Source organism: Serinus canaria, chromosome 1A (assembly GCF_022539315.1).
Source record: "Serinus canaria isolate serCan28SL12 chromosome 1A, serCan2020, whole genome shotgun sequence".
NCBI classification, from domain to species: Eukaryota; Metazoa; Chordata; class Aves; order Passeriformes; family Fringillidae; genus Serinus; species Serinus canaria.
The window spans coordinates 60,381,564-60,402,468 of NC_066314.1; the positions used below are offsets into that span (position 1 = coordinate 60,381,564).

At 40.4% G+C, this 20,905-nt stretch overlaps 1 protein-coding gene across 6 annotated transcripts in view; it reads right to left on the reverse strand.

Annotated features, from left to right (window-relative positions):
* Nucleotides 1-20,905, reverse strand: part of BICD1 (BICD cargo adaptor 1) — a 169,299-nt gene that overhangs the window by 25,030 nt on the left and 123,364 nt on the right. For 2 of the 6 annotated variants that reach the window (XM_030237854.2, XM_030237855.2), the window contains exons 5-8: nt 13,943-15,037; nt 8,196-8,347; nt 1,244-1,561; nt 82-272 (exon numbers count right to left, since the gene is read on the reverse strand). In XM_030237854.2, the coding sequence (XP_030093714.1) occupies nt 82-272; nt 1,244-1,561; nt 8,196-8,347; nt 13,943-15,037 (1,756 nt within the window). Of the gene's footprint in view, nt 1-81; nt 273-1,243; nt 1,562-6,819; nt 6,893-8,195; nt 8,348-13,942; nt 15,038-20,905 lie in introns of those variants that run through there. The other 4 variants (XM_030237857.2, XM_030237859.2, XM_030237858.2 and 1 more) reach the window with 3 other exon arrangements.

A 20,905-nucleotide genomic window follows, 5' to 3' on the forward strand; every position in this document is an offset into this window, starting at 1 on the left:
ATTAAATTGCATCTGCAGTGCTGGGAGGGTCCCCTGCTCTAACCACTCAGCACCACATGCACCCAAGGAAAAAATGTTTACCTGGTATGGCCACGGTTAACCTTTTTTCCTTGCTGAGACGGTGCCCATGGATGAATTCACTCATGGAAGGGGGGCCCCTCAGAAGATATGATTCTGTGGAGGCGGGATGAGGGGGGGCTCTTAATAATTTCTGGAGGTAGGTCCCTGAAGTCCTGGGATGGCTCTGATCACAAAGGGAAGGTGAGAATAGTCTTGCAGGAGATCCAAGAAAAATACATATGGAAACAAAAGAGTTTTACTTTAATTACCTTTCAAAGCCTCACGAATGACAATATCATCTTAACTTGCTTAACAGGTAAAAATCAACTATAGTTGACACCCCGTGTCATTTCCAGAGCAGGACACCTTGCCTGCATTGGAAATCCTCCTTCACCTTAGGGAAGGAGGACATGAGGTTGGGTTGTATCTCATCATCCTCAAGCCAGCTTGTACAAGGTTTCCTGATTGTTCTCTTGGTTTTGCATTGTGATTAGAGCATACAAGAGAAGGGGATGATTATCTAGGACTTCTCTACAGAGTCCTCTTTATCTTCAAAACCATGGAGATGCCCACACCTAGAGAGTTTTGGCAGGGGCAGGCACAAGACATGACTTCACTGCTTGAACAGCAAAATATTTGCATTAGGTTATGAATGGCAGCCATCCCTTTGAAAAGGTTTCTTACTCCCATGTAGAAAAATTGATCTCAGTGAACACATTCATATTCTTTTCACACTGATAAAGAACAAGCGAGCACCAGAGCTTAACAAAGAAATGCAGCTTCTTTCATGTTAAGCACTAAAATGCTCATAGAGCACAATCCTTCTTTTATTTCAGATGCTCATTATGGAAAACCATAGGGAAAACTTAAAGAAAACTTGGTAAAGAAAATACATTCACACTTAATATTAAAGACATACAAGATGCACCGAGACACTGACAGAATATAGTTCAAAACACTGCATTCAGAAGGAGGAAATAACAGTGAGTAGGTGGATCAGAACCCCATGTTGCCAGCCTTTGAATTTCATACTCATATCCTCCCCGCCTCCTTCTCCCCAGTCAAAGGACGGAAAGAAAAAAATAAAAGTAAAAAAAAGGAATCATTATGTTTATAATTCAGTGAACGACTTTAATGCAAGTCTGGCTACTGCACTGTACTGTAAAGATCACTGCATGCATACCTTTTCCTCTGAGTGCCACTGCTGACCAGTAAGTTTGGTTGCTGTGGGCCCTGACTATGCAGGAGGAAAGTGTCTATGCTTGGCACGGTGGCTGATGCCTCCTCACTTACTTTAGGGCTGCCGATCTTGCTCTTTCCCAGCTTGCCTTTGCTGCGGCGCGACTGCTCGTGGTCGAACTCTAAATCCTCCAGTCGCTGGGTCAGGGCAAGCTTTTGCTGGATAGCCATGCGCAGCAGAGAGTTCAGGGTCTTCTTCTCATCCTCCGCAGCCGCCAGCTGCCTCTGCATCTCATCCAGCTGTGTGACGTACTCATCACACCTGCAGAGACACAGCGCAGAGATCTGGGGAAATGGCCCAAGAACTGACTCCACCAGTGAGCACGATCCCAGACTTCTGTTACAGAGCCAGACTCAGATCCCAGCTTTTGCTGCCCCTAATCCTGGCAGGCAGCCTGAGTTCTTCTGTTCCCACTCTGAATCAAGGATCTGAATGTCAACGCTTCCCATTCAGCAATGCAACCTGTGCTTATATTAACATTTTCTATGACAATGTAACATGTTTCTGAGGCAGATAAAAAACAATTGGAGGGGAGGTATGGGATTATTTCCAGTTCAGACCATAAATAACTATTTTGGGTGCTGCTTCTACTAGTAAGTAACCATGGACAATAATGCTACCAATTAGAAAATACTATTTTCCACAGGCAGTAATATCCACTTCAAGGGAGTATTACAAAGAAGACTGCAAGTAGTTTGAACACTTGACACATCAGATTTTGTGAAATGAGAAACCTTCCATTATTTACACTTGTTAACCACTTACTACCATGATTACCATTAGTTACCATTGATTAAAAGGATACTGATAGGAAACCCCACACCTGGAAGATATTTCACATTTACTGTTGAATCTCTTGGAGGTGTGTTCATCGCTACTCCATTTTAATCCTCAGCCTTTTTTACCCACATGAAAAATTATCTTTTCATTTGCTTTAGATCTCTGAGAACTAAAACCACCTTTCTTATGATTTTGCTCGATGGAAGACCAAGTTCGAGTTATTTTTGCTTTTAGCAAAACTTCCCAAAGTTAACAGAAAAAGCAAGGCATTTCAAAATGGTCTTAAAACACTTTTTGAAGTGAAATAGCTTTAGCTTGATAGCAATAGACCATCTAATCAATAAGACCCAAGAGCAATAAAAATAAATGTATCCCAGCAGTGAGATGCTTCACAGACAGCAGCACTGCCTGACCATCAGACATTTGTGGAAACGCCCAAGGATTTTTCATGTTGAATGGTGCAGCTTTCACCAGATCTCCTTCCCACAAGGTCTGGATGAATCTAAGTGGCTTTGCTGTGTAATTGCAATTGTGTAATGGATGAGGATGTAATTTTATCAGTATCACTTACAGAAAGAAAGCAAGAAAACTATTTTTAGTCTTCCTTATCAAAACATGTGATGCAATAAACCCTTGAATTATTGTGAACTAAGGGATGAAAGTAATTTCTCTGAAATTTTAATCTTCCCCTTGGGAAACAGAAACAAAGTATATTTTAAAATGGGTAGTTAGTTATTCTTCACACACAAATACTTACATATATATTGCACTTCCCTTTTGAACAATTCAGGCACTGCAAGCAAAATTACAGATACAGCTTCATCTACAACTTCAGTATTATCTTTCTTCTACAGGACCTTAATAAGCATGAATGCTGCTACCCAAGCCTTGAGGAAAAGAGGTACTTATGAAATGCCAGTTGGCTGAAAGCCAACTTGAACACCTATTTCTGCTCCAAGCTGTGAGATGAATGTTGATGCTTAAGTCAGTTTCCTTGACAGAGACATGAAATCAGCATTCTGAATATTATAGTAATTCCTATTTCAAATTAATTTACTTTAATGTCTATGTTATCAGAATTTTAAAGCCTCATTCTTGTAACCAGATGGGGCTTGTATCATTGTCCTTTATTCTCTCCTGCCTTCCTCTTTGTCCAGGAGACCTTATTTGTTTCCAGTCTTGTTTCCTGTTGAAAATTTTTAGATGTAACAACTGCAGCAACACCTGTGGCAAACTGCCCCTAGAGAAATGAATTGTCTTCCATTAATATGCCAATACTTCAATTTTGGGTTTGGAAGAAGATTTTTCTGATTTTTCTCAGGCATCAGAAGGTGGGTTTGGTATTTGCACATCTGATTTGTAAAACATCCCAACTAAACAGTTAAGAAATATGTGCCATGAAAGTGGATATTACTAATGCAGTCTTAGATGAACTTGCTATAAACTGTCTTGAGAAATCTGCATATACTAGATGCTATTAGCTGGTCTCATACTTGAGACAGCACCAATCTCATGAATATATTTTCCAGCTGTTCTGATTAATTACATGTCCTCATGTCCTTCCTAGAAGTGTTCCAATAAGAGCAAGCCCACTTTTTTTTTTTTTTTTTTTTTTTTTTTTGAGAAAGTTTAAAGAAAGGTTAAACCTAAATCATGCAAGTAAAGGCCTCAATTAAGTTTAGAAACTGCTGAATTAACAGCTTCAGATCTCCTGGAATTTTGCAGCAGAGAAGGTTATTCTGTTCAGTGGGAGGTAACAACTGCCTGGAGCCATACCATTTCCCTTCACTGAGATAGTCCCAGTCATGTGCAAGTGTGGGATAAAAGGAGAAGTGTTTCCAATTAAAAAATAAAAAAGCATTGCACACATCTATATTGCCCTTCACCCACACATTTAAAAATCATTCATCAAGTCTTACAGAAGGAAGAAAAAGGTTAAGGGTCTCCTAAGAGAAAAAGGTAAAGAGTTCCTAGGAAAGATGACTTCTGGCATGGCAGAGACCATTGCAGGGCTCCAGGATACTCCAGGGCTCTGAATGGGTGTTTCAGGAGGGTTCAAACAGTGATAGCAAAGTTAGGTTATGTCCTCCTGAGCCAGAACTCTTCCCCAGTTCCCCTCTTGCCCCAGGACAGGTTGTAAGCTGCAAGTGACTGTTAAATAAACAGCACCGTTTTGTTGCTGTCTGCTGGTGTACTTAGAGCAAAAGTCAAGGTTTCACCTATTTTTCATTTCTCTCATCTCAGAAAGGAAGCAGCCAGACACATAAGCCCACTTATTTTTTATGAACTGATCCAAGAAGCTTATATAGGATTTTAAGGGATTTCCGGTTCCATCTATCCCTCTCGTCTAGGAACATAAATCAGGCTTATGTGTAATTTAGGTAACATAAATCATAGCAGAGCTTCAGCTAAAACCCAGTGACACTGACAGTGACAGGTCCCTGCTCTAACTAGATAATCATAATTCTCTTCTGTTCAAAAATGTTTTCTCAGCTCCAGGATCTGTTCAATCTTCCTACTCAGTCTCTTCAGCACACATTTTTCTTTTAAAATTATCATAAGAAAATATTTTGATGGATAAAGAATAAAATCCATGCATGCAGTGTCAGGACTATGGCAATATTTCCTGCTCTCTTACACATCTCTGTTGAGGCTGGGAAAGCAGGCAGTGTAGAGACTCAGTGAAGTTTGCTTCCTGAATAGCTTGAGGATCCTGTTTGAAGGTAATTCCTTCTCTCCTTCAGTTCAGGACTTCCTCTCTCAGGACAACACCTACTCTAGATTGGAAAACTAATGTTTTAAATAATTATTTACTGTTCCTCTGGATGAGTGCTGCTCACTGCTTCACAAACACACACCACTATTACCCTGGGTCAGAACTCAGGGTGAGAGTGAGGGGAAACAACACGAGGGGCAGGAAAGGCTTCTTTGGGAATTCCTCATTTTCTCTGGGAATACCAGAAGCAGCCCATGACAAAATAAGCAGGTTAAAGGCTGCACATGGCACTGGCATCTAACAGAAACTTCAGCTCTGTTTTGCCAACCCCTTCAATCCCTCAAAAGTGGTTTTATGTGCTGTAGTTTTCTCTTTCTAAGAGAGGTGTTCCAGGAAATATTCTTGACAGGTCTGAAGCATATAAATCTCAGAAAGGGATCACAAGGCTAATGAAAAGGGAAGGAGGAAGCTGTAGAGATCAGAATCTCAGAGATTTTTTGGGTCAAATAAGCTGCTCTAGAAGGAAAAAGGGCAAAAGTAGAGGAACAAGCAGGACAAAAAGACTTCTGAGACAAAGAACTGAAAAAAGAGCTTAAGGAATGAAGGATGAATAGGGAAAACAGAAAAAGAAGGTTCCTGCTTTCTGTACAGGGGGGCTTTGGAGGAAAGTGTCAACTTAGCTGTTCAGACCAGAAACAGAAGTGCTGTGCTCTCCTTATGTGTGTGCTATGACCTTTATCTGGTGTATTTGAGGAAGGAAACACACAGCTCCATACAGCACCAGATGAACATCCACTAGGGGAGCAAAATGATGCTTTTTGGAAAGAGAAAGGATATTGTTCTATCAAACAGTATCAGCAACCATTTTCAGATCTATAATACAATTCTACTATCAGAAGGATGATCTCCCTATGGTACAAATCCAGGAGTAAGTACCATGTGATGCACTATAACCATGGAAACCACTGTTTTATTCAACTAAAGACTAAATAATTGCTTTTTTATGCTGAGGGTTGCTACTACATCTAATGTTACTGCACGAAAATCTTACAGCCTTGTATTTTCAAACAGATTTCTCCCCTTCAAAAGACTTGTAGAATGTATCAACTCTCTGTCATTTAAACAAATGCTCTTCCAAATGGACTGTTTGGAATGAGTCAATGATTTGACCATTTAGGAAGATTGATTTAATTATAAAGACCATTAAACTCCATGCTAGGGAAGAAAAATGAATGTTTTACAACAGAAAAATCTATAGGAGTATAATAATGTGGAAGACCTTGTAGTGAATAATTTTTTATAACTGTGCTCAAAGAATACTGGGCAAAACTTAGGATATCAAGGGCAGGGATATGTCTTATAGGCCATACATTGAGTGTTTAATCACTACTACATGGAGTTTACCAACAGCAGTAAATTCTTTGGGATTTATCACTACTAACATTAGAAATTTTTTAACTAAAAATGCGTAACGCAGCAGGTCACACAGACTCCTTTTATAGCTCATAGAAGAGGAAGAGAAGTTTCTTTACATCCTGCACACAAGACATCTAGAAAAGATACCTGGAGGAGTGGCATCACTGAAACCTAATTCTTGTGGAGGGGATGCTGCTGCCTCCCATCAGCTCCAGGATATGCCTCGAACCCAACTGAAGTCTGCACTCAGGATGCCCAAATTGGGTAAGGAGCATTCAGTACACAAACAATCTAACATTCCCTTTACCTTCTAAAGCTTTGCAAGCTACTTTTACCTCATATGTTGATGATGTATGGCCCACTCAAGACCCTTGTTTTGCTTTATGCTCACAATGCCACTCCTCTGCTCTGGAGTTACCTGCCTTCCATGAGCTCTTACAGAGTTAGAACATTTCTGTGTCTCCTAGAGTAAGGAGCTTGCACAGAAAGGTCAACACATGGATTTCCAACACACATACACACACACACACACACACACACACACACACACACCCCTCTCCTTTCTGGAAGAAAACCTTTAGATGCCAATGAAATCAATCAGGCTACCTTGGTTCACACCACCTGCTGAGCTGGGTCTTCATTTCCATTATGTCGCTACACGTGCTCCTCTGACGAAGGACCTATGATGAATTTGCACACAGCACCAATGTCATGACATAGAAATGCCCCTTTTCTCCTTCCTTCCCACTTCTCCCAGCTGCTGCTGCCACTGTCACTAAGCCAAAAAGCACCTTAGAAGGCTGGAAGTGGTGAGATGTCACTGCCAGCAGCACTGAAGAGATGTTGGCAGAAGGCACAAAGATGTCTTATCATTTATGGACTAAAGCACAAACAAGAAATCTGTACTGTGTTTGACCAGAAGTGGGTGGGGGAAGTCTGTGTATTTCCAAAATAAGAACTTATTGATGAAAATGCTGAAGCTTTAAAAAAGAAAGATTTTTAGGTAACCTTTTAAAAAGCAGCTAAGATGAAAAGACACAGGCTTAAGCTGTGCCAGGGGAGGTCTAGGTGGTCATTAGGAAGAATTTCTTCACAAAAGGGCTATTAGACATTGGAGTGAACTGCCCAGGGAGGTGGTGGAGCCACATGCCCCGGGGGTGTTTAAGGAAAGCCTGGACTTGACTCAGTGCCATGGTCTGGATCACAAGGTGGTGTTGGGTCATAGGCTGGACTTATTCCCAGATGTATTTTCCAACCTAGTTGATTCTGTGATTCCATGTAAAACCAAAAGCTCTTCTGAAGAAGATGTGGGAGAAGGAAAGATGAAAGTTGATTAATTATTGTCCTGTCAGCAGGAACTACGTTACAGAAGATAAGTGAAGCTTTTATCCTGTGAAGGAGAAGATAATAAATTGAATATCACAGTAGAAGAAAATAAGAATTTATGCTGGAGTGGGAAATTACAGTGGCCTTAGAATTATTAGCACTGGATTATAGCATAGGCTGGTTGATTAAATAGATTTTACTACTGGTAAGTAATAAATCTCACTGCAAGGAAAATGTGGAGTTCTGAAGATCATCATTAACCATAGGATAGCTTTACATGACAGAATCACTGCGTACTTCTGAATGGGAAAATCAGCCACATAAATCCACTATTTGATTTCCACTTTAAAAAACCCTATAAATGCAAATATTCTGTAGGCATATACGCTCATTTATAACACTTTACTCAAGGTTGTATTGACATTGCTATTCTTCAGCTTTATTTTCCAAGACACACATCTCAGCAGCACTTGAAAGCCTGCAAGTTTTGCACAGTGTGCATTCTAGGACTCATTCACCTTCATCCAAGAAACCCCTGACCATGCAGAAAATAATTTCTCTATCCTCCTAAGCACCCAACAGACACAGCTAAGTGTGCTCTCACTTAGCACACACATGTTTACAGTGCTGGGCCACATGGTGACACCTTTCCCTTACCTGGTTGCAAACATTGCTCTCAAGGATGAGAAGGTTGCTGCATCTTCCTTCAGAGCCTTTAGTTCATTCCGTAGCTTGGTCATGGTCTCAGTCACCATTGCTTTTTCATTTTCATATTTGTTCTTCAAATTGGCCAGTGCCACTTCAGCTGTCTAAAAACACAAACAAGGATAGGTGCTTATGAGACAGAGATCTGAGAACAGCTAAAATCCCATGCCTGATTTTGATTTTGATGTTATTCATTCACACAGTAAAAGAAATTAAAGCTGATCTTCACTGGACTGCACACTTTAACTTCTTCTTTTAAGTTGCACTCCATGAAAGCAGGAAAAGGAGAAAGCAGCTGAAAGGACAAAGCCCATTTCAATGGCAACTGGCAACAACTCAGCACCTCAAGTATCTCTGCAAAACTGTGCAGCTGTATGTGGAGGGCTCAGGCAAGTGAGTAAAGTTACTACCACCTTGTTTGAGCTGCAATAACCAACCAAGTGTGTCCCCTGGTACTTTGCAAACAGGACACAGAGCACATGAGGCTCAGTCTCTGCAGCCAAGTTGTCAATCACCGTGTTTGGCCTCAATCTTCCTGCTGGCTGAGGCTTTCCTTGGGCACAGGGATGGCCAGGACCTGGCAGCCTGATTTATGCCTGAAAACTGGCAATGTTCACTGCTGTGCAAACCAGCATTACTTTAGCAGTTTTAACCACTAAAAAAATAAGTGTAAATTACAGTTTTCATTTGACAGGAAAGCAAATCTTTGCATTTGTCTGATTCCTACATTTTTGCTGCACCCTTCTTTCTGTTTTCAATTTCATCCATTAAATTTCTTTCATTTACTACTGTACTGTTTTTAATTGTTACTTTTGTCTTATATCGGCAGGACTTGAACATTCTGCATTACTTATGAATTTAGTGTCATTTTGAAGTTATTCAAAAGATATAGTTTTATAGAGGCTTTATACCTGCTGCTGCTTGAGACATTTAAAAATATTGCCTTTGAATAAAATGAAGAAAAATATGCTTTCTTTTACATTTATTCAGAGGTTGTTATGGTTGGTTTTTTTTGCACTTCATTTAGTGCATAATAAGTTGCAGCAATTCACACAGGCAATCAATTTCATCTGTTGATCTTATGGGCTCTTGAGCCACCACCAGTGGAGAGAAGGTTAGAAGAACATTAGGTTGAAGCAACTAGCAAGGGAACAGGACAAAAAATGGTTATGACCAAACCTATTTCAAACCCAGTTTTCCAAAACTCAATACATTTCCCACTAACAATGCCTCTTAACAATAGGGCACATTAGAATCTCTTATAAATTAAAACTTTATTCATTTGTGTCTTGTTAAATAACAGCGTTAAAATAATTAATTTTTTAATTGTATACTCACCAATAATATTTTCTTACTTTCCACACTTTTCTCTTTACATTAAGAGAACAGATTTTCAAAGGGCAGTAGCAACCACCTATCATTTTAAATAGATGCATTTTTCCAATCCAGATTTGAAATCATCAGCATTACATGTTAAAATTATCAATCACTTAGGGATCTATTTAAATCGACTCTGCTTTTTTCAACCTTGCTGATATATGCTTTGGTGCAGTGTAGGATGGTGGACACCAGCCTAGGTCTTGGCAGGATAAAGCAGAAATAATCAACTTTTTGTCCGTTTTCAGCTGTGACCAAAAACATGGACTCATAAATTACAATAATTTACACATCACTGAAACTGTGCACAATGATCAGACAGACCATGATCCCCATGTTTTAGTTTGGATGTCTGGGTAAGTTAATGGATGTGCAACACTAGAGATGAAAATATAGTTTGCTTGGAGAATAAAAGTAACAGAGGAAGGACTGGGTCAAATCTTCAAAACATTTTTTCTTCCTATTAAAGTTTCCTATAAAACAACATAGAGAAAACAAAGCATAAGTTTCAAATCCTATGGTAAATACTTCATGTCTCTCCATGCACCAGCCAAGCTGCTCAGGATCTCTCTCCTGAAAGTCTCCTAAGTGAAGAACAAATGGGCACAAGTGCTCTGCTAGAGAAGAAATAAAACTAAAAAAAAGGTGGGTTTAGTAGCAAAAGAAAGAAGGGGAGCACAAGCTGAGGAACCTTCTCTTGGAAATTTGGGGAGCCTGAAGAGACAGGAAACTTGCCTGAATCCTGAGAACACCCTGAAGCCTGAATGTGCAATGGAGAGTGAGAAAGGGGATAGAAGAAGAACTCAGCCTCCATGTATCAGAGACACTTAAGAGTGCCTGGTCACCTCAGCTGGACTGTCACACTGTGCCAAACTAACAGGGACAAAATGAACTGAAGACACAGCTTCATGTTACTCCTCCTCCTGTGCCAGATCTTGTTGAAATTATTTCGATTTGTTCCCCACCTCAGCCAATCACCAAAATTGTACCCATTGAGCCACATATGCCTGGTGATGCCTGGTGCCAGTTCCATAGGATTATCTAGATTTTAGGTAATCTAGGACAGTGTATACAGAGCATTCTCTGGAAGGAAGGATGGGATAAATAAAAGCCTTAATCTCCAAGCAGTGGGTGCCAAGGGAAGCAGACAGCAGGACCTGGCATTTTTTTAAAGCTGCAGTTAAAGAAAAAAAAATTGAATCAGAAAAATCAGAAAATTTTTTTCCACATAAAAATGCAATCTCACAAAACACAAGTAGATGGGGAACACAAGAAAAAAGATGAATGCACAGGAAAAAAAAAAAAAGCATGAATATTCTTCAGTGAAGTAAATAATCCAACAAGACAGCAGAGGTGCTCATGACACTCTCTTGTCAGACCAGTCATGCTGAGGAACTGGGCAAGTGAAGTGCCCAGGCTCTCATCCAGCCACCTGCAGACATGGGATTGATGGCTCACTGTGCATTTACTGCGGAGAAGAAGTCACCTGGAACTGACAGCAATGCCAGGAGGGAGCAGAGAGCTCCAAGGCCTGGACTCCAGCAGGGTGTGAAATAGCAGTGAGAAAAAGAGAGCTGGGGAACACCCAGATCTCAGCTCCCTTCCCAGCCCCAAAGCCCAGCCCTGGAGGTGAATAGGCTGAGGTCAGCACACACCTGAGCCCAGGACCTCTAGCACTGCCAGAACTAACAGGGTCCTTTCCATCCTCCTCTGTATCCTTACAGAAGAGATGTTTGTCCAAACTCAGCCCAAAGGTTGCCATGCTCATCCTGAAATCTGTGAACAAATCTCATTTTCTAAGGCAGCTTTGTATCCCATTTACTTTTTATCAGCAGTGTGAGAAGCAGGCCATCTAAAATAATTGTTAACAAATATTAAATCCTACACTGATAGGATTTTTATGTCACATGTGGAAGCAGAAAACTAGCCTGTATTTTTAGAGCAGAAGTTGTACATGGTACCTTGTCTTTTCATCAAGCCTTTCTTTCACAGTAGAAATTCTACTGTGTTCTGTGCATATAGCATCAGCATTAGTTTATAGATAAAATTCTGTCTGAGGATAAAAATGTCTGAGGTTATCAAGGTATTTTTTCTGAAGGACTTTAATGGGTATTGCAGTTATGGAAGCTGCAGACACCATAGTTAATAGCTAATGCAGACATGAAGTTCCTGCTGACTCGATTCTGTCTCATTGAACTATTTATCTTTGAAAACAACTGATCAGCTTTCCATCAGAACTTCAGGGTATTAAATTCCCCTCATAGGCAACTTTGCTTTCTAATTAGAAATCAAAATCAAACCCATTATTGAACCAGTCCTGAAAGTTACTGCATCATTAATTTGATTTTACTTTCTCATTTATGCTGCTTGTGAATGTTTATTCCAGCAGTCAGGTGCAGACACGGTAATTTGGGCTATGAACAAATGGATACATAAATCAAGACAAGGTAAGAAAGTAAGCCAGCAAGATCTATGTGTCTTGCTTTCTTGGGCTATTGATTTAATAATCCATTTTCATGGACTTAGGTTTGCACCTTCTTACACCAAATCTTTCTCTCTTTCCTGCTAGAGCTTTGTGATAATAAAATAATATTTGTAAATAATATTTATTTATAAAATAAAAATGCTTATTTGCAAATTCTACTGACCAACACTACATACCAACTGTGCTTCCCTAGTTAAGGGTGTTTCTTCACTAAAGCACAGTCCAAATACCAGACCCAAGGAAGAGTCCCATAAGGGAAAAACTTTTGCTGCTTAGAAACTTCCTCTTTTGAAGGGGAAGACCTCAAGAGAATAAATTTTAACTTCTGGTTTTTTGAACATGAGTCAAAACATGAATTTGGGTTCTGGGATACACTTGCAGCTGGCACATAATGAATGACTCTTTCCCTCTCCAACATTAAATTTCTCCTTCCCTTTACATTATTATGTCTTTTAGCTTGAAAGTTTGAGGAAGCTGATATCAGGTTTGCATGAACAAGTATTGCAAGTTTCTGCACCCAGTTGTACAGTTACCAATATCTTTGCTGTTTTCTAATGAATAAAAGATTAGTTAATAGCAGCTCCTTAGTCAGCAAATCTATCTTTTCCATTTCAGTGAGCATGCCTTAGGATAATGCATTATTTCTGACAGCAATAAAAGAGTGAGACTGAGATTAGATCTTCTGGTAGCAGCAAAAAATAAATGATAGCTCTATGCTAATGGGAAAAATCTTTAATTCGGAATCACAGAATGTATACCCACATACATCAATTCCATCTAAATTACATTTTAATTACATGGAAAATTTACATATAATTTCTCAGAGCTATTATTTCTTAGCTAGAGATGGTATTTAATTACTTGAGTTAATATTTAACATGTGTTGTATCGGGGGGGGGATACTATAAAAGACTCAATATGTGTTGAAATATTGCTGCAATTTAAAAATCCCCAGTACCCTATGCAGTTACAGATACACCAATCAATTAAACTTGAAATTGTAACTTCAGAATAGTTGACTATTGGGAATTTTGACACTGAAATCCCACCTCTGTCAGCAGCTAACAGAGTGCCAAGCTGTGAACCAGGATTCATGCCCCCATGTGGTGATCACTGCACTGTTTTCAGATGGGGAATGTGCCAGGCAACCTAGAACAAAACCACTGCCACTGCAGCCTTTTAGCATTCAGATTTAATTCTGGGCAAAAGGAGATGCATCAAAGTAAATAAAACTGTTTGCATGTTTAAATTTAGATTTTTTTACAGTGTTTTCAAATCTGGAATCTAATGGATACCAAGTAGATATACTACACAAAGAAAATTGACAGTACTCTTGAAAAACATAGCAATAAGATGGATTTCTTTTGGGATTTAATATCAAGAGCTATAATTTTTGGCATTTTTTGCTTGGTAAAACATCAAAAATAAAATGGTTGCATGAATTCCTCTTAAGATTTGAAAAAAACCCTCAAAATAATTCCTTGAAGATTTTTATTTTCCTAAATAGAAGAGCAGACCACTGACAGCCTCTCCAGGGACGTTCTATTTTGCTTTCCAACCAAAAGTTTGTGATAACACCAGCAACATGCCTGGGCAGTAGCTGGTCCCTACCTACACCTCTGATGAGTGAATGGTGGGAGCCGAGAAAGGCAGAACCAAAGTGTTTAAAGAGGAGGCTGGGAGGGGAGGGAACAAAGGTGTGTCCTTGGAGTGAGTGAGTGAATGAGTGGCTAAATAACCTGTGACTAAAACCTCTCCACCAAAATACCCTCAGAAGAGCTTTGTAATTGACCTGTATAAATAACAGGCTTTCCTGAGTGCTTTAGGAGCCCCTTACCTGCTTGTTGGCTTTCAGCACCGCCCTCAAGGTCGCGATCTGCTCTCGCTTTGTACTCAGGAGCGACTTGAGCTTCAGGATCTCCTCCATTAAGGCCTCCTTGTCCTTGTCGATCATGGGCGCCAGCTCGCGGGCCGCGGCCCGCTGGCGCGACAGCTGCAGCGACCGGTCCACAGCCTTCTGCAAGTGCTTGATTTGGTCCCTTATTATGGCATTGAGGTTGTAGATGTTCATAGGCTCTTTGCGGATGTCACTGGTGTCAGAGACGGGCGAGGAAGGAGGGGCTGTGATGACAGGAGAAATGGAAGGTGTTTTTGTGGGGCTCTGCTCCTTGCCGGGCTCTGAGGCCTCTTTTGTCACCTGCTCGGTCGGGGTCCTGGCTTCCACGGGCGATGCCACCCCCCGCCTGGCAAGTCGTGGGGAAAGGAGACCTCGAGGGTCATCGGGCCCCTTCAGGCTCCCGCTGCGGGTGACTCTGCTCTGCCTGTAATAGTCCAACATGACCCTGTTGGGCGTCTCGTTGTTGCACAGGCAGACGTGGTGGTAGAGCTGAGCCAGCTCCTCGCTAAACGTCACCAGCTCGTCCTGGGCAGTGTTAAGGGTATTGTGGTTTTCGTTTGCTATGCTTGTCATCCTTTGTAACTCCTTCTCCATGTGGACCACTTTTTCCTGGCTTTCCTTGGTCGACTTCTCCAGGCTTGTCACCTGCTCGTCATACGTCTGGATTCTGCTCTCGTACTTGGCCTTCTCTTCAGTGTAGTTTTCCACATACTTATTATATTTCTCCTTTAAGGCTTTGATTTCTGCTTTAAGATCTATTACCTCAGTAACAGCTACTTTGTATTTACATTCCAGGATCTCCAAGCCATTGATGTCCACTTCGTAGTCGTGTGCCTCCTCGCTGGAATCTCGGCCCTTCTCACAGTCAAGCTCAACTTTCAGCTCCTTGTTGCTCTGCAGGCCCCTCATGGCGTTGACATGCTCCGTGAGCCTGTGAACGCGCTCGTGCTGCTCTGTCAGGGCTCCCTTGGTGTGCTCCAGCTGCGTCTGAGACTCCTGGAGGTTGGCCAGCAGAATGGCCTTCTCCCGCTCCACCTGCAACAGAGCCGGAGTGAGAAACCAGGATCTCATCCTACCCATGCTGAGCACCAAACTCTGCAGTCCCAGTCACCTCTTCCATCCCACCACTGCCTGCAGCTTGAGGGCTTCTGAGAGATTTTAGCCATGTACACCTAAACCATAAAATTAATTTATAGAGCACCGTGTAACTCTCAGAGGGTTAGGAAGTCCCAGCCTCTGTTACAACTTCCAATATCACTTGATCACAACTTTATATGTTGCCCAGTGAAGAATTACCAAGTGCCCAAGCACTGTCTCATCAGCTAGAGTGATGATACAGGATTTATTAGGATATATGTTCCCTGAACACAGAAACTGCATCACTGTCAGCTGTAAGCCATTTCTCAATAGAGTTTGAATTTATATTTCCTTTTAACAGTTCTACCAATCTTTCAAAATACCCATTTATATCTTTGAACTGCTGCACACTTCCATTAATGCAAATGCAGTAAAAAACTAGCTGTGTACATTTCCACAGACTGAATAAAATGGAAATGTAGCACAGATCACACAGTTAATACTGAGCACAGGCAACTCGCAGGACTGCCCTTCCTCAGCACTTATCTTTAAGCAAAATCCATCTACTTAAATACAAGCCAGAAAAATTAGGACTTGTAGTGTAACTAACAACCCACTGGTTGTGACCTAGTAAGTTTCCTTCCAAATATCCACATAGAAAAGTGGACATTGAACAACAGAAGACATCATGAAAGACACCTCTAGAAGTTTTAATACACAGCAATTTTAAAGCAAGTGAACCAGACAAACGTACAAGTTTGATCTGCTCAGGTATTTGCTACTTATCACAACACCCCTGAAAGACTTCCAAGTTCTAAGTGTAATGCTCCAACTTTTTCCTGTGCCTTTGTCCTGTTCTGAGGTGCCAATTGAGAAGCAGAGGAATGCTTGCAGAGATAAGATCCTTCTTCCTGTCGTGACTTCTACAATAAGACCCTGAGCCTACCAAGTTTACTGATCTTCTCTCCCCCTGTTGCAGTATCTCAGCACACGCAGTGAAAATAGCACTTCCCTTCATAAGTGCTGGAATTAATTCTGAGAATTTAAAGTTTTCAGTTATGAATAAACCCTAAAAAAAAAAAAAAGAAGCAAACACAAACTTTCCTTCCCTACCAGTAATATGTGAAGAGAATCAAATTAGCCACCACAAATCTTAGTAAAGGAAAAGAAAAGCCTTTGAGAAACTGAGAAGGCGTTAATACCGTCTCAAAAAATATTCTGAGCAGTGCTTCAAACTCTTGTTTCCTCTTAACCAGGCTTTTGAGCCATGGCTGCTGCTCAGAAGTACTAAGATACTGGAGCACACAGCGATCCCTTGGTTTCACAGACAAGCTCTCAATACGTGGACTCCACTAGGATCTGCAGTCAATTGCAGACAGAAATGTACAAATAAAAATAGAAGCCATGATAAAACATCTAAAAAAATCAGCCTTCTTTTCTTGTATACAGGGGACTGATGCCTTAAGAATTAAAAAAACAGGGCCAAACCTCATTATTATTTTATGATCCAGGAAGAGTTTCTCTCTGTAGATAATGAAGTGTGCCACTTTTGGCACTACATCATCAGTGCAGAAGAGGACAGCCAAGAACTACAAGTATTTTGGCATCCTTCTCCATTTTTCGTTCCCCCAGTATGTCTGCCACCCTCATTGTTGCTCAGCCCCCATTTCAGCCCACTCTTGTTGAGAAAATCCAAAATAGGTTAAACTTCCCTTTTGCCAAGTATATCTTAAAAGTGACCACTTTCTACAGATCTCCTGGTCAGGCCTGTCCTGGGGACCCTCAGAGATTAACCCAGCAGGAGCCTCTTTACCAGCTTTCCTCTTTTTTTCCACCAAGCTGCCTGCCCCAGGACTGCTTTTCCTAGAAACCTTCAGCTGAACTCCAGTTGCTACCACTTGGTATTGCAGGCTTCAGTGTTAGTTACACTGCCCTCAGCAGATAAAGGTATTTATTCCTTCAGGCTGGTTAGGTGAGCTATCCATATGCACAAAAAAATCCGGTTTTTGGCTGATTAAAGGATCTTCTCACCTGATAGTGAGAAATTGTAGTGATAATAAAGAACCACATAATATTACACACCAAGGGCAGTTGGCTTATTAAATTGTATGGGTCCACTGTGGGCACATTCACACCAAAGAAGCCAATTCACTGTAGATTGCACCCATGTAAATATAAATATTTATTCTTAATACTATTTATTATAATAAAGCCTTTCCTTTGAGAAGACACCTGTGTGTTAAAGCAGCACAGTGCTTCAGTGCCTGCTTAAATTAATCAGACAGAATTGATCCTGCAGGACTACTGATCTGAGCTATTATACCCTATCAGGAAGAAAAACTATAGCAGAGCTAATTTGGATCTTGATGATAATTTCTCTTCTGAACATAAATGTGTTCTGGAAACACTAATTTCAAACAGAAAGGATTCTTTCCAAAGAAAACATTTTAAACTTTTAAAACCCATATATCAACTTGCACAGCAAGCAAAAGGAAATACACAGACCTACTCAATTTTATTCATTCTGGACCAGCAGTAATGGATTAATCTAATCCCCTTCTGTTTAAAACCATAAATACATGCTTCTACTGCCAAGGGAAAAACCCCAAAGCTCCAGCTCAGTCCTGAGCACACCTTTTGCATGTTAATGACTCTGCTGTTCCCAAATATGGTAGTAATATTTCCTGTTCTAGACAATACTATACTCTTATTTCCACCACAGCAAACTTATGGCAATTCCAGGTATTTTTCAGCCCAGTTGGTGCAATTTTTTTTGACACTGGAATTGGTAGCTGCAGTAAGGATTTTTATCATCTTAAAATGAAAATAAAAGCAATTCAAAAGTAGCTGTCTCCTATTTTGCGATGCATCCTTCCCTTCAGAGATTTCAGCTTGAGGAGATTTCCTTCCCAATTTGCATCTATAGTTTGCAATTATGGAAAGCAATTTAACCATAGCCATTTATGTCCTCACCTTTTTTTTTTTCCCTTTTTTTTTCAACATCAGAATTTCAGTGAACAATTCCTGGGGGAGACTGGAACAAATTAACAGGAGAACTCATCTCAAGAACCCTGAATCTCAGCTATAGCATATTTGCAAGGCAGCTGAAGAAGAGCGTCAGAAGGTGAGCTGCAGTTTTGGTTTTCTGCCTTTTTAAAGAGAATTTTATCTAAAGTTTTCCAAATATCATACTGGCCTCAGAAAAAGGGAAAGCATGACCACGGGAAGAAAGTCCTAGACTTCAAGGATGAGATAAATAATTTTTTCTACTTGACAACAAATGGGAAGGAAGAGCACAAAGCCCTGAGCTTTTCTAAGAAAATCTCAGAATATGAAATTCTTCAGCAGGACATTTGTTACACAGCAGATATATATATGGAAAGGGAACAGGTGCAATTAAATCTCTTCAAGGACCAGCACAGCCCATGAAGCAGCAGCATCCAAAAGCTGTAGAAAGAATTTTATTCGTCATGCTGTTTCAGTGAAGTCTTTTTTACGAGATAGAGCAGCAAAAACAATTTGCCAGACACCCTTACAAAATGGCAAATCTGAAGTTTACTTTTATCCCAAAAAGGAACCTCATGTCCTATAGTTATAAAAATAGTTCCCAATAAACGATCAGTTCCTTCAGAAACTCTGTCCTAGTGCAGCATCTTCACAGAAAACAGGAGGAACTCACACCAAATATTGAGATACAGCTGAATGAGCACCCTATGGCAAAGACACTGTAGAGGGGAAAAAAAAATCCAATTTTGCTGATGATTTACCTTTTGTCAGCTTTTTAACCTGATTAAGTCTCACATCTACCACACAGAAAACTTTTGGCAGAATTTTTCACATTTAATTTGTATGATCCAAATTTAATTTGAGTGACATGAACTGATGTAACTCAACAGAGGAGATTGCTTTGTAAGCCACCAGCATTTTGCAGTGACTCTTTATGGTATCTAAAGGAATCAGGCTTTCACTGAGGTCTAGTCTGTCTTTTTGAACCATGAACCTTTTAACAGGATGTAAATACCAAACAATGGTGGCCACCATTGGCACAGATGTGCTGGGGCCCAGCACCAAAAAATGCTACAACCAAAAATAGTTGTAATTTCTTTTACAGGCTCCTAAGTTTGTTCCTAGTGACTGTGAGAAGGCTGCTTCTTTGTTTAAGAGATATAAGTTTTTAACTCAGAGAAGATAAAGACAATTATAGTATCCTTCAAGCAGAAGTTTGCTAACTCATCATGCTCAGTATTTAATTTAATAAAATGAACAAAAAGCATACTCAAAGCAAGCCTTTTTTTTTTCATTTCTAAGCAGCTTTCACTCAAAATTTATATTGCATATATTTCATTGTAAATTGTGGTTTAAAACACTTACAGTGTGTTTTGAAATGTGAACATTTCAAAGCATTTCTTTTGAAACTATGTTTTTAAAAATTTAACACTGTATTTCTGAATCAAATAAGAAGCTGCATATAATGTATATATTATGTATACATACATAAAATGTGATATTCACATTTTCTGAACAGAATGAGACATAATTCTTTCTCCCAGGATTTTTCCTGGGGAAGGCAGTGAGAAGCTCAGAGAAGAAGAGAACACAATTCTTATCTCTACTTGCTGCTCCTGATGTTTGGCACATGTGGAATGTGTTATGGAGATTGTTTACTGAGAGTGATTTGTTAATTGGATTCTGCTGATGGTTGTTTGGACTGACTGACCAATTAGGTCAAAGCTGTGTCGTGACAGTCTGGAGACAGTCACGGGTTTTTCTTCAGTGTCTCTTTAGTATTGCATCTCTTTAATATAGTATAGTATTAGTGCAATATAGCATAGCTTAATAAAGCAATTGTTCAGCCTTCTGAAATCATTGGAGTCAGAGCACAGTATTCCCTACACTGGAGTCATTCTGCATCGATACATATATATATATAAAATGTATATATTATATATATTCAAGTATATGTTCTTCCAGGCGCATATATATACAATACACACTCTGTGTTTACTTTAAAACTGGAAAAGTTTAACAGAATTTCTCATGTAAATGAAATCCTGTATTTGAAGCTTTCACACTCAAATGATGTATCCTTTGTGTCAAAGTTATTGGTGCAAAGCACTAGATATCATCCATGTTTACCATGTCACAGCTCAGATCAAAACATCCCACAGTGAATTTGGCAATGAGATAAATAAAACAATTAACTCTTCATCAAACAGGACAGACCACATAGGGATTTGTTGTTCTCTAGCAAGCACTGAAAATTGGTTTTGCTCTACTTCACTTCCAAACAACCTTTCACATTTCAAGCAGTAAAGGGCTGATATTTCCTCTCCTTAGAAGAGGTGCTTTTCAGAAGCCCGAAGCTAGAAGATGCTGGGTGTTTCCTTGACAGTGCCAAAACCTTTCAAGCTGCTGTGGCAGATGAGATGCTCACCAGCTTGGGCAGCAGGACCCTTTCTCTGCATGGCACCACACCCCTTTTGAGATGATGCCAACACTGGGGCTGGCAGCTTGCATTTTCCTCTGGCACACATCCCAGGCTCCTGTTCTGGCTGGGCACGGATGAACACGGAACAAGCGCTGGCTGGCCTGGCCCGAGGCACCCCCTGCAGCCCGCACATCACTGGGACTGCCAGCGGGACAAGGGCGCTCTGTGACAGCCCACACGCCACATGCTCCCGGAGCACGGCTGCGAGAGGAGCACTCCCCTCATTTTGTTCTCCCTGACCGCCTGCCAAACCTTGCTTGAGCCGAATTCAACAGCAAAAACTCCCTCTGACTTGCTAGGGACCATAATCAAATCTGTAGATGCAGGTATTTTAATGA